At 41.5% G+C, this 11,226-nt stretch overlaps 2 protein-coding genes across 2 annotated transcripts; one reads left to right on the top strand and one right to left on the bottom strand.

Moving 5' to 3' along the window:
* Positions 1-1,722: 1,722 nt before the first annotated feature.
* Positions 1,723-4,811, top strand: LOC311020448 (uncharacterized protein; the record flags this gene model as incomplete). Its single annotated transcript, XM_084020471.1, has 4 exons — positions 1,723-2,002; positions 2,770-3,166; positions 3,818-4,392; positions 4,576-4,811. Exons 1-4 carry the CDS (start codon positions 1,840-1,842, stop codon positions 4,809-4,811), a joined length of 1,371 nt encoding a protein of 456 aa, XP_083876597.1. The 5' UTR covers positions 1,723-1,839.
* A 303-nt stretch (positions 4,812-5,114) lies between these two features.
* dcun1d5 (DCN1, defective in cullin neddylation 1, domain containing 5) lies at positions 5,115-10,822 on the bottom strand. The gene is made up of 10 exons (XM_084019884.1): positions 10,780-10,822; positions 8,737-8,785; positions 8,468-8,510; positions 8,248-8,347; positions 7,699-7,864; positions 7,268-7,359; positions 6,991-7,099; positions 6,802-6,906; positions 6,482-6,584; positions 5,115-5,524 (listed from the first exon to the last, which is right to left on the bottom strand). The coding sequence occupies exons 4-10, from the start codon at positions 8,313-8,315 to the stop codon at positions 5,469-5,471; spliced, it is 699 nt and encodes a 232-aa protein (XP_083876010.1). The 5' UTR covers positions 8,316-8,347; positions 8,468-8,510; positions 8,737-8,785; positions 10,780-10,822; the 3' UTR covers positions 5,115-5,468.
* Between the last annotated feature and the right edge of the window lie 404 nt (positions 10,823-11,226).

Raw genomic sequence — 11,226 nt, 5'->3', positions numbered from 1 at the left:
GCTGTACCTTGTGGTCCGTGCACAGCAGTGTGCATGTCGTAGCCGGTGCACTGCTCTTTTTTGTGATTTTAGTAATAGGGGGCCTGTGCCCCAGTAGAGCTTTATGTCTAGCAACGCCCCTGCTTTAGACACGGTGAAAGTCGGGGGGTCCAAAGTTGTTATTTAAAAAGGGGGATGGTAAGGAAGGAAAAACACAAATGTGAGAGTATTCAGCTCAAGCGGGTTCTATTCTACATGAGAGCCATGCCGTTGCTTATTTTTTAAATTCTGTGCAACAACTTAGTCAGACGTTGCCGACAAACACCCTCCGCAACCATTGACTCGCAGGGTCTGTATTTTAACCTGATCACAAAATGAGGCAAAAGTTGATAAAATCTAACTTATCAAATAGCAAGGCTAAAGGTATACACTGCCTGGAAACTGAATTTTTAAAGCTACATAAAGATTACATTATTTCACCACTAACCACAATAATAAACAAATCTATAAATGAAGGCATCTTTCCCAGCACTTTTAAATCAGCAATAGTAATACCAGTCAGTAAGCCCATTAGTGTCCTCCCAGCAGCCGATGAAATCATGATACATGAAGTGGAAATATATAAAGGTTAAAAAAAACATTTTGTGGAGCTGTTATAGACCACAGACAAAGCTGGAAACCACTTCGAAATCATGCAAGAACAACAATTTATTATGACCAATCAACATATTATGTATAAACTCACAAACTTCTCAGATGTAGGTATTTGATAGACCTGACAACTTGACAATTAATGTAAAACGTAAAAACCATACAGGAGCCAGAAGGTGCTGAGAACCTTTGTTTTTAATAGGAAATCAAAATGTGTAAAACACTTAAAGATATCGAAAGCAGCTTTTTAAAAACAACAAATGTAAGGTATGAACACTAGTGTGTGTATGAATTTTATTTGGGTAAATATAGTATACATGTATTTTATTTGGTTTCTTTCATTGATGTTCAGTGTATAAGAGAAGTGTACAAAATAATGAGTGTGAAGGATAAGTCTAAGCTACACCTTTTTGGTCAGTATAAACTCTCAAGAGCAATCATGTATTGTTTTTATTGTATTCGGGTTGTAAAACTTGAAAACAACCAAAAATAAACAAAAAAAAGTGATCAAGAACTGCTGTTGTTGAGAAAGCAGCTGGCTTTATAAAACAGTCTCAGCCTGTGTGATGCTATTAATCTTTAACATCATCAGAGGAGAAGACATCCACAGTGTCATGTGAGAAACTGCACTTTACACTTTGCCAGAGGAAACAACAACACGAGCATCAGACGAAAGGAGGAAACATACAAGCTGTCACAGGTAAATATCACCGACTCTTTATACGTAGAATGTCACGACCTCTTTGTTACTTCACAGATCATCCTTTAAACTGTCAGGTCTTACTGTTAGGTTACAGGCACTGCTAGCTCAACATCTTATGACAAGTGGACAGATATTTACAGGAGCGCCGGACAATAATGGACTCGACTCCTTGTGTGACATGTTTGCTCTGACTTGCTTTGAGCTTCACACTGTCTGACATCTGCCGAGACTCGTGAAACTCTGCTGGTTTCACTGACAACATCCTGTGAACAGTAAACAGTTTAAGGTGAATTTCAAACATGATTATACATTTTTCTATAAAATGATTAAACCCCTGTCGCCCACCACAATAGTCTTCCACAATATTTAAACCTATGACACTGTCTCTAACATCTGCATCATCGAACGTGGGTGCGTGTCCACCACAAAAAAGGCATCCATTGTTTTCATGCTGAGAGACACGGGGGGAAAAAAACACTGACTCTCATTTCCTGTGCAGATTCAACATGTTAACCAGGTGGTTTACATTCACTGCCTTTTTGGCTGCCTCAGCACACCCAGAAAGAGCAGCTATTGGCCGGGGCACTCTCACTGTTGCACCAACCTGCAGGGTCAAAGGTCATCCAGCGGCTGAGCTGACTTTAAATTGTGGAGATGGAAAGAACGCAGGTCAGTAAAGAGGATCAACCATAGATATAGAACAGTAGATGTGACAAAATGATGGGATAGCCATCTGCCATTTAGTTTAAAACTGGACCCAGGTCAGATGGCCACCATATGGTTCCATCCTCAGTCATTAGAGAACAAGTCACATCTACTGTTTTATATCTATGGGATCAACACTAACACAGTCCCCTCAGTATCAACTGCTTCACAAGGAGTCCAATGTTTTAAACAATTAAATAGGTATGAAATACTGTATTAGCAATGATGAGCTCTGTCTAGACGGAGTAAAATCACACGCATGACACGTACCATGTTGTTCATCAGCGGTGAAAGGAGACATTTCTGCCCTATCATCTGTACAATAAAACTGTTATCCTGTTCACATGTTGCTAAATATCAGCAGTTTGGTTCCTACTGAAATCTATTTTTTATTATTAAAATTATTTTTATTGAACTTTCTTTTAATCTCCAGAAAGAAATGAGACTTCAACAGGAGGCGATATATCAGCTGGGGACTTTTTTTCAGGGATTAATCCACATATGGTGCTTTAGCGTGTGTGTGTGTGTGTGTGTGTGTGTGTGTAGGTGTGTGTAGGTGTGTTGGTGTGTTGGTGTGTGTGTGTGTGTGTGTGTGTGTGTGTGATGCCCAGAGGAAAAGAAGGTATCAGGCTTTGAAACACACCGACTAGAATAGAATATGACCCAACTTGTCCCTTAATTTCAGTTTCTGTATGTAAGTCGTCACTTGTAACGTCTCCTCTTATGTGTAGGTGTGGTCCAGTACTGGCATACCCCCTTTGGAGGCCTCCAGATCCCTGGTTTCCACAGCAAACTGGACCCAGTCTTTATGCACCTTGACGGGAGCCTGGTGGTCCCCAACACCAGCATCCTGCACAGCGGCGTGTACTACTGCCTCCTGCAGCACACACAGGGAACCACACTGTGGCCTTACGAGCTCCACGTTGGTGATAACAACCAAAAGACCCAGGAACACAGCACATATAAGCAGTGCGGCGCGTTCAGGTTCAGGAGGGATGTTGGCTCTGTGGAGGAGACGCAGGCAGGCGCTTCAGACGCTCAGTTTGCCGGAGCTGTGGTAGCATCGGTGCTGCTGACGTTTGTGGTGGGATTCGGAGCTGGAGCTTTGACAAGGACTCGTGTTCTCAGGTGCGTTCAGGACCCGTAAATCCCAGCTTTCATTCAGATTCCCCAACACTGCTGTTGAATTACTTATTGAATATTGTTTTGCTTGCATTTAAAAAGACTTGAAACTCGTAAGATGTTTCAAGAGTCTGCCAATTGATTTTCATATTGTGCTGAAACAAAATAGAGTAGAATAGATACTTTCAAATCAGAGCAGCATAATGTGTCAATATGTGACTTAGATAAAAAAAATAGAAAACCATTGGTAAAGTTATTTTTTCAACTTCACGCAAGTCATACTAGACATTCTATATTATATGTTGGTTTTGGTGATTATGGTATTCTTGATGTTCCTTGTATGTTTACCAGCCCTGCCAATCGGTAAATTTCACACCAAAGCCAACCAAACATCAGGCGATTGGAGAACGCCCTCTGCTGGTTACAGTTCGCAGGCAGTTTATAAACATATTAAAACAACAAACATCAGGCAAAAAGGAGACAAATAATTATCTCCTCAGCTTTCCTTATTTAGGAATTAACGTAGTAAATTAGTCCATATTACGAAAAACAAGATGTTCGAGTAATTTCTGCATCAGAAATTATCAGAATTGTAGAGCAGACATCTCAGGGTCATGTGATGTGAAAGATGTGTAAAGTACACCATTTCCTTTTCAGGTGTTTAGGGGCAGTTGGATGTAGGTTGCGATCACCACAGCCACAACAATGCCCAACTGACATGGCGATCTATGACTCTGAGGTCACAATGACAACCCTGCCGCCCATGTACGACAACCAGGCCTTTGACCAAGTGTGGGATGATGACGACGATAGATCTGCAAATTGTACAATCACAGACACGACAATTTCGTCCACGAGCTCATGTCCCCCTGCCAAACCTCAGCGGAGCTTCCGGCAAAAACGACAGGAGGAGCAGGAAACCACCTATCTGGAGGGATGCGACTACATGAAGGAGTCCGAAGGAAGTCTGAAGGAAAAGAATAAAGGCTGTGATGTGGAGGCAGAGGGAGATGGAGAGCTCAGTGGTTTCTATCCAGTAGGGGAGGAAAAAGGGAGACAAACTGAAACAGATGAGGACAAGTGCAGTGATGACATCGAGGAGAGAGAAAGAGAGAAGAGTAGGGAGGAAGAGAAGGAATGGAGGCGGGAGGAAGAGAAGGAATGGAGGCGGGAGGAAGAGAAGGAATGGAGGCGGGAGGAAGAGCAGGAATGGAGGCGGGAGGAAGAAGCAGGTACACAGGAGAATAGGAGTGAAGGAGAGAAGAGAGGAAGTGAGGAGGTAGATGATGGAGAGAGGAGACAGGAGGATGAGGAGACAGACATTTGCAGCAAAGACCATGAGACAGGCAGTAACCAACAGGATGCAAAAAAGGGTTTCATAGGAGGAAGAGAGGGAGAAACATCACCCACCCCAGGCCGTCGTAGCCGCGTCATTCGCCTTTACCAGTACGACGAGGACGGCCAGCGATACGGTCACCTCCAAGACTCCGACCCCAACAAGCCATGCCCCCCTCCGATGCTCAAGCAGCGCTCCCTCTCTTTGACCCGGCTCAATACCATCATGGCCACGGCCTCAGCAGGGCCGCTGGACATAGGCGAGACAGGGAGGGGAGAGAGAGCAGAAGCGCCACACTTCCACATGGAGATATAGACCCTTAAAACAAATGCCATCAAATGTATGAGCATTGTTTCACAGGTGACGTGTTACCTGGTGACTTTCAGCTGAATGTGTCCGTGGTTGCTCGTAGTAACGGAAATGTTTTGCATTGCTAATAAACACAGTTGCTGAGTGATCGAATCAAATACAAGCTGATATCTGCCTGTATACTTTAGCTTGGGATACACTCCAACTGACAGATGGTTTTATACAGACGTTCACATCAGCAAGCGCTTCACTGCTTCAAATGTCTCTTCTACCAGTACTTCAAACCTAGATATATTGAGATGCAGCTCATCATACTTTAATTTCCTTTTTTATTACTGTGAAAACATCTATAAACAAGACACGAAATGGAAAAAAAAAAATAGTTATCAAGAATACAAATTCCACAACTCTCAGTTTGTTTTCTCAATTTATGAACATTTTTCCTCCAAATTAACAAAAAGTTAACCGAGCAAGAGAAAGGCCTGTACCCACATAGGGATGATTCTGTAGTCCATACTTGTGTGTGAATTGTTAAAGTCTTTGAACTGAGAACTGAAATTGCAGTTTCTCCTTTTTATTAAAGGAGAAACTGCAATATTCTTCCTGTGTTTTATAGTTTCCGTTTTCTCTCCTTGTTGCTCCTTTTTGGTGTGACGTCTTCTGCTACGATGCTGACCAAGCTTTCTGCCATTCCACAAACTCGTCTAGCAGCACTGGCCCTGCAGACAAGACGACGAGGACATGGAGAATATTCACACAGATCCTGCACACTTTGGCTGAGAAATCATGCAGCACAGAGAAGAAAAGTAGAAACATTTTCCCTCATTCCATGAGCAAAACATACAAAAGCACAGTCACATCTCTTTACTAAACATTTTGTATGATGACTTCAAATCATATAAACATCTAAGCTCATTTATTCCAACAGGACTTGAACACAGCATAAACTAGTCTCTAAATATGACTATTTTAATGAGTACTGTTTCCACATCTACAGAATGTGTTGGGAACATTGAGACATTTGTGAAAATTATACAGACAAATGGTTTGTCTTTCATTATTGCCATTACTTAGTTAAAAGTATTTGCAAGGCAGATTTAACAGGAACTAAGGCTAAGGCCAGTGAGACATGGTGGGAGTGCTGACCTTTGAGAGAACGGAGAGAACCTAAATGGAGAGTCTAAATGGAGGAAGCTATTATATGAGCTGCCTTGCATCATGCAGTGTCATATAACTAACTCACTGGCTCTGCTGAATGAGACGCAACAAGAGAGAGGGATGTCCTCTCTGCATCTACCAGTGAAAGTAGCCACAACAAACAGTCCTCTCGGCTCTGGGAGTTGTCCGTGTTTTCATGTTAGACATTTAATCCTTTCACATTTTTCAGTTGTAACATTTTGGTAGCCTAAAAATTCCACCTTTGGTTGCACTTAGCTCCACCAGGTTATGTGTCACCTTTTGGTTGAAAACAAACAAGATGGCAACGGCCCAAATGCCCAAGTCGAGAGTTCAAAACGGCAGTCCATAAACCAATTGGTGACATCACGGCAACTACATCCACTTCTTATATGCAGTCTGTGGCGGTGTGGATTCAGTGGCGTTTTCTGGTGTGACTAAAGCCTCAGTGTGGAGCTGCTGTAAAATCCAAGTCATTAGAGAGTTGCTTGTATACTCACAAGCTCCGTCTTCATCGTAGTTACTGAGGTCTGTATTGATGGTCCTGCTGAACTCCAGAACGTTATACCACTGGTCCTTATTCATCCCCTTGTACTTGGACTGCTGAAGGAGAGATGAACAGGAGGGAGGCAGTGATGATGCAACAGAAACAAATTGACATTCAACAAAAAAAACATTTGTTCATGAGCTATTTGGCAAATATAGACCACTGGTGTTGAAACCATCCACAGTCATTGTACAAGCTTTCATAGTAAAACATGTTTTAATTAATGCAACTTTTCTCTGACCTATCCAAATATGTGAGAGAAAGGGAATTTACCTCCAGGAACTGTTGGAAGACTGGGAAGAGTGGCCATGTTCTCTCCAGCAGCAAGGCCAGCATGGATTTAGCCGTGTCCATGTCCAAACTCCTCTGGTCTTTATCCTGATGACAAGACAAAGAGACAACAATCATTTATTCAAACGTTCATTTATTCTTTAAACAAAGCAAAGAAAACAGCAAACTCACTCGGGCGAAGTCGAAGGCGTATCTGTAGACGTTTTTGAAGACGACAGAGTCGTTGAGCTCACTGCGCAGATAATCCAGTTTGCTCTGTAACCTCTCTGTGCAGTCACACCTGCAAGTAAGTGAAGGATCACACGTAAGACAAACCGTTACAACTCAACAGTTTTTCCTTACAGACAACCAAAGACAGTGAGGTGCTTGCAGAGAAAAAGCTGTAGATTAATAGAAATAAACTTAATTTGGGACATGAGAACAAGAGCGACATAAAACTAAAACTTACTGTAATAACGTCATCCCCCTGAGCCACTCCTCTTTTGTGAAGAACCCCATACTTGCTGCTTCTAGATGCCAGGCTAAAACTAACATGATAATCTGCAAGAAAGAGATGCAATATAGTGAATCCATGCCAACGTTTCCATCAACCTTGTTGCATGAGCACAGGGTCTTCAATCCCTCCATCGCCACGCTGTTCCCCTCAAATCTAAGAAAGCCACAATCTTTCCAAGGCCATGGACACTGGTCCCAAACAGCTACAACATGTCATGGCATCGGCTCACTCTCTCCTCCTCGTCCTCCCTGCTGTGTGAAACTTCATAAATAACTCAAGTCCTAGTCTGAGTGGCTGTCGTCCATTATGAACTACCAGTGCGACTGACGCTGAGACACTCATAAATACTAATAGGTGGGTGATAAGCAGCCAGGGCGACTCACGTTCTCTGGTTCCACACCAATGTCTTTACAGAACATCTCCATGGCCTCCGGACCGACCACCTTGTCAGGGCCGGCGTACCCGTGGAACCAGGCCAGGCACTTCTTATTGGAGAACAGCTTCTCAGCGCTGATCGGCCTCGCGCCACGGATCTGAGGTCGGGTGAAACTACAACACAGACCAAAGCTTCCGGTTAAAAGTGACAGTGGATAGACACAAGAAAATGTGGGGAAATGCAGGAAATGGTCTGGAATTATAGTCACTGATGAGTTAGTACAGATCACTAGTGTCCTTTACCTAAGAAACGTGAAATGTGAACACTTAAAAGGCCGGATTATGTCCTTAAATAGCTTTTGACATCCAAACATGTGTATCACTGCGTTAGTCATGTTACTTAGAAATGAATAAAATCAGTGAATGTGAAGTGTTTACACAAGGGCAGATTGGCTCCTCCTTTTTCCAACACTGCCATCAACAGTTACAGATGCAAGATACAAAAACAATTCAGAGTGGGGGAGCATTAATGTGCTGCAGACTTTGTGTCAGTTTACCTGGTAATTTTACGCATGCCTTCATTATCATCTGCATCAGGGAGCTTCCTCTTCTTCTTCACAGGCATCACTGAACCTTCAATGGGCTTCACTTTATGGGCTACACATTAGAAAAGTAAAAATGACATCCTGTCAGGGCATACCGTGTAAAGCATCCACCTGTGCGCGACAATACAAGGCAATCTATTTCAAGATAAAGTGTGCATGATGAAGATCATACCTGTGTTCTTCTGGTTGCCTTGTCCACTCAAATCTAAGAGATTCTAGAAGAAAAAAAAGAGATCTAATTAGAGTTGAGACATTAAGGGGACACTGTATTATCACTGTATACATGTTACACTGCATTAGCATTATCTTCTATGGGTGGGTCATATCATATTGTTACCAGTATCATTTTTAATCTGATTTTTTATTTTTTTTTAAAGGTGCCGGAACAGTAGAAATGTGTACAATAGAGTATTTTGTCACACAATGAACATGAGTACTTACAAACTTGTCCAGCTTTACTGATGCTGTACAGATGCTGTACAGATTCGTCCTGCATGTGACAAGATATCATTACAACTCAGGAGTGAAGCATTGATGTTGGACAGTCTAAGTGTTTGTGGGAAATTGTGTTCACAAGTGATTGACAGCACCTTGTTCTTAAACACAAACTAAAATGTGTCAAATTGCTGCAAAATTTTGTAAAAGTTTTTTTTTGTGCTAAAGATTAAAAAAAAAAGTTTTTACAAAACTATATAATGTTAAGTTCAGCACTACCATAAATGTAATTATAAAAATATATTTGCTTTGTTTAATCTTATTGAATGGATGTCCGTTTACATGTAGAATTACCGTTTTCCAACATTACAGCCATGCGATTGTGAACAGCTCATTCCAGCTACCACACCCTGGTATAACTATGGTATAACAATCATTACTAATACATTAAAAAAACACACAAATGGTAGATTTTTTTAACATGCAGATATTAAAATGAATCTTGGAAATTAGTATGTACAACCACAACAAACAACACTTTGATAGAGTTTGGCGTGCTGTCCCTTTACCAGCAGCTATCACGAGTCTGATGCCTCATTCCTGAAATGTCAGGATTTTCTGAGAAAACGTTGAATAGGTCAATACAATTTTTTTGTTTTGTTTTTTTAACATGGCATGCATTTCAAAATGCAGCCTGTGGTCAGTTCAACTTGTATTTCACTATCATCTGTCATAAGTGGTGGAAGAGTCCTTTACTTCAGTCAAGGTAATAATACCACACAATAAAAACACTCTTCTATTGGTAAATGTCCTGCACTCAAAAGCATATTTCCATAATAAGGATTAACAGCAAAATGTACTTAAAGTAAAGGAAGTAAAAAGTTACTCGTCAGTGTTTGACTGTGATATCTTATAATATTACTGCTACATTAATGTATATGTTGCATGTTTTTTAACTCCTTTATATGCTATTGGTTAGTTTAATCAACGGCAATGCATCATAATCTATAACAGGGGTTCCCAAAGTGGGGGGTTTGGGACCCCCAGGGGGGTCGCGAGATGCCGAAGGAGGGGGGGGGGGGTCACAAGATGATTTTCATTACTTCGACTGAGATGTTCTTCTGGTAACATGGACATTAAAGTGTCAAAATGAAGTGTGCACATTCACTCATTTGTTACATGGAGATTACTTTGACTGAGATACTCTTTTATCTTTTATGTAAAATCATATCATGGTTGTCAGGCTGTTCTTTGTGTTGTCCTGAGTGTTTGGACAGCCTATTAGGGCGTGCGCCCTGTACGCACTACAGTTATTTTGGGGGTCCTGGGCTGAAACGTTTGAGAACCCCTCATCAATAACAAATGTATCCGTTTGTGTCGTCGCTGACCTGTGACGTATCCCTGCGGGGGCGTTACTTTCCAAACGCAAATGCAAGACAACATGCTGGAAGATTAACTGCTAACTGTTAATGTGGAAGACTATTTGACATGTAAACAAACCCACTGTTGACGTTACATATTCATAAAATCAGAAGAGACGAAAACGTTGAGATTATTTCTACCATTCTTTGACCGCACAACAGCAGCCCAACATAATAGTCAAATGTATAGACTGAATATAAAACTTTGGATGGGTCTGGCGACTGTTTTAATTTTAAGAGACCGTTAAATAAAAACGTCTCTTCCGTTGACGTTAGCTAAACACGGCTAGCAAGGCTAGGATGACTAATTATATAACTTGGTATCAGAAAACACATCTGGTTGTCGATTAAACACCGCCGAAACATTTAATACATTTAACACACATTGCTGGTTTGAAATTATTCTAGGGCACAATCTTCGCTGGAGGGACACTTCTTTTGTTTGCTAGCTAGCGGAGCACCGCGGGTGTCAGAGCTAACGTCACACTGCTAACGTTAGCTAATTTGTCAACACACATACACAGAAACACAAATCGAAGGCTCATTAAACCCACCAGATGAAAGTACAGGATAGTTATATTTATTATCGACAATATATTAAATCACTTAAATACTTTCAAACACTAACCTTATACAAAACGTTGTCTGAGGGTTCAGTCCCACTGCTTCTGCTGCACTGAGGTTTCTTCTGTCGCCGGCTTTTCCGGGTGCGTGGACGATACCACCACTCGCTTTATAGGGGTGCATGGCGAAATAAATGTTACCATGTCTTTGAAAGTCTTTGCATTCGATCGTTTTTACAAATATTTCGTTAGTAAACACAATGTCTACCTTATTCAAACATCTATAGTTCATATCGTGCATAGCGTATCTTCGCTATACTGCTCAAGCGAGGAAAACGAATACAACGTCCCCCTGCAGGACCGGAAAATGTGAAACCGGCTTTTTTTTAAAGGAGCAGTCTGTTATTTTTGGGACTCGCATGTAGCTCTCACATGTTATTCAGTTGACTCAAACACACTACTGTCAGACCAAGAGGAGGGTGATAACAGATACATGTTAGAGAGCATCTTTG

The sequence above is a fragment of the Eutrigla gurnardus genome (assembly GCF_963514095.1).
Source record: "Eutrigla gurnardus genome assembly, chromosome: 10".
Classification (NCBI taxonomy): domain Eukaryota; kingdom Metazoa; phylum Chordata; class Actinopteri; order Perciformes; family Triglidae; genus Eutrigla; species Eutrigla gurnardus.
This window is presented reverse-complemented; position numbering and strand designations above follow the sequence as displayed.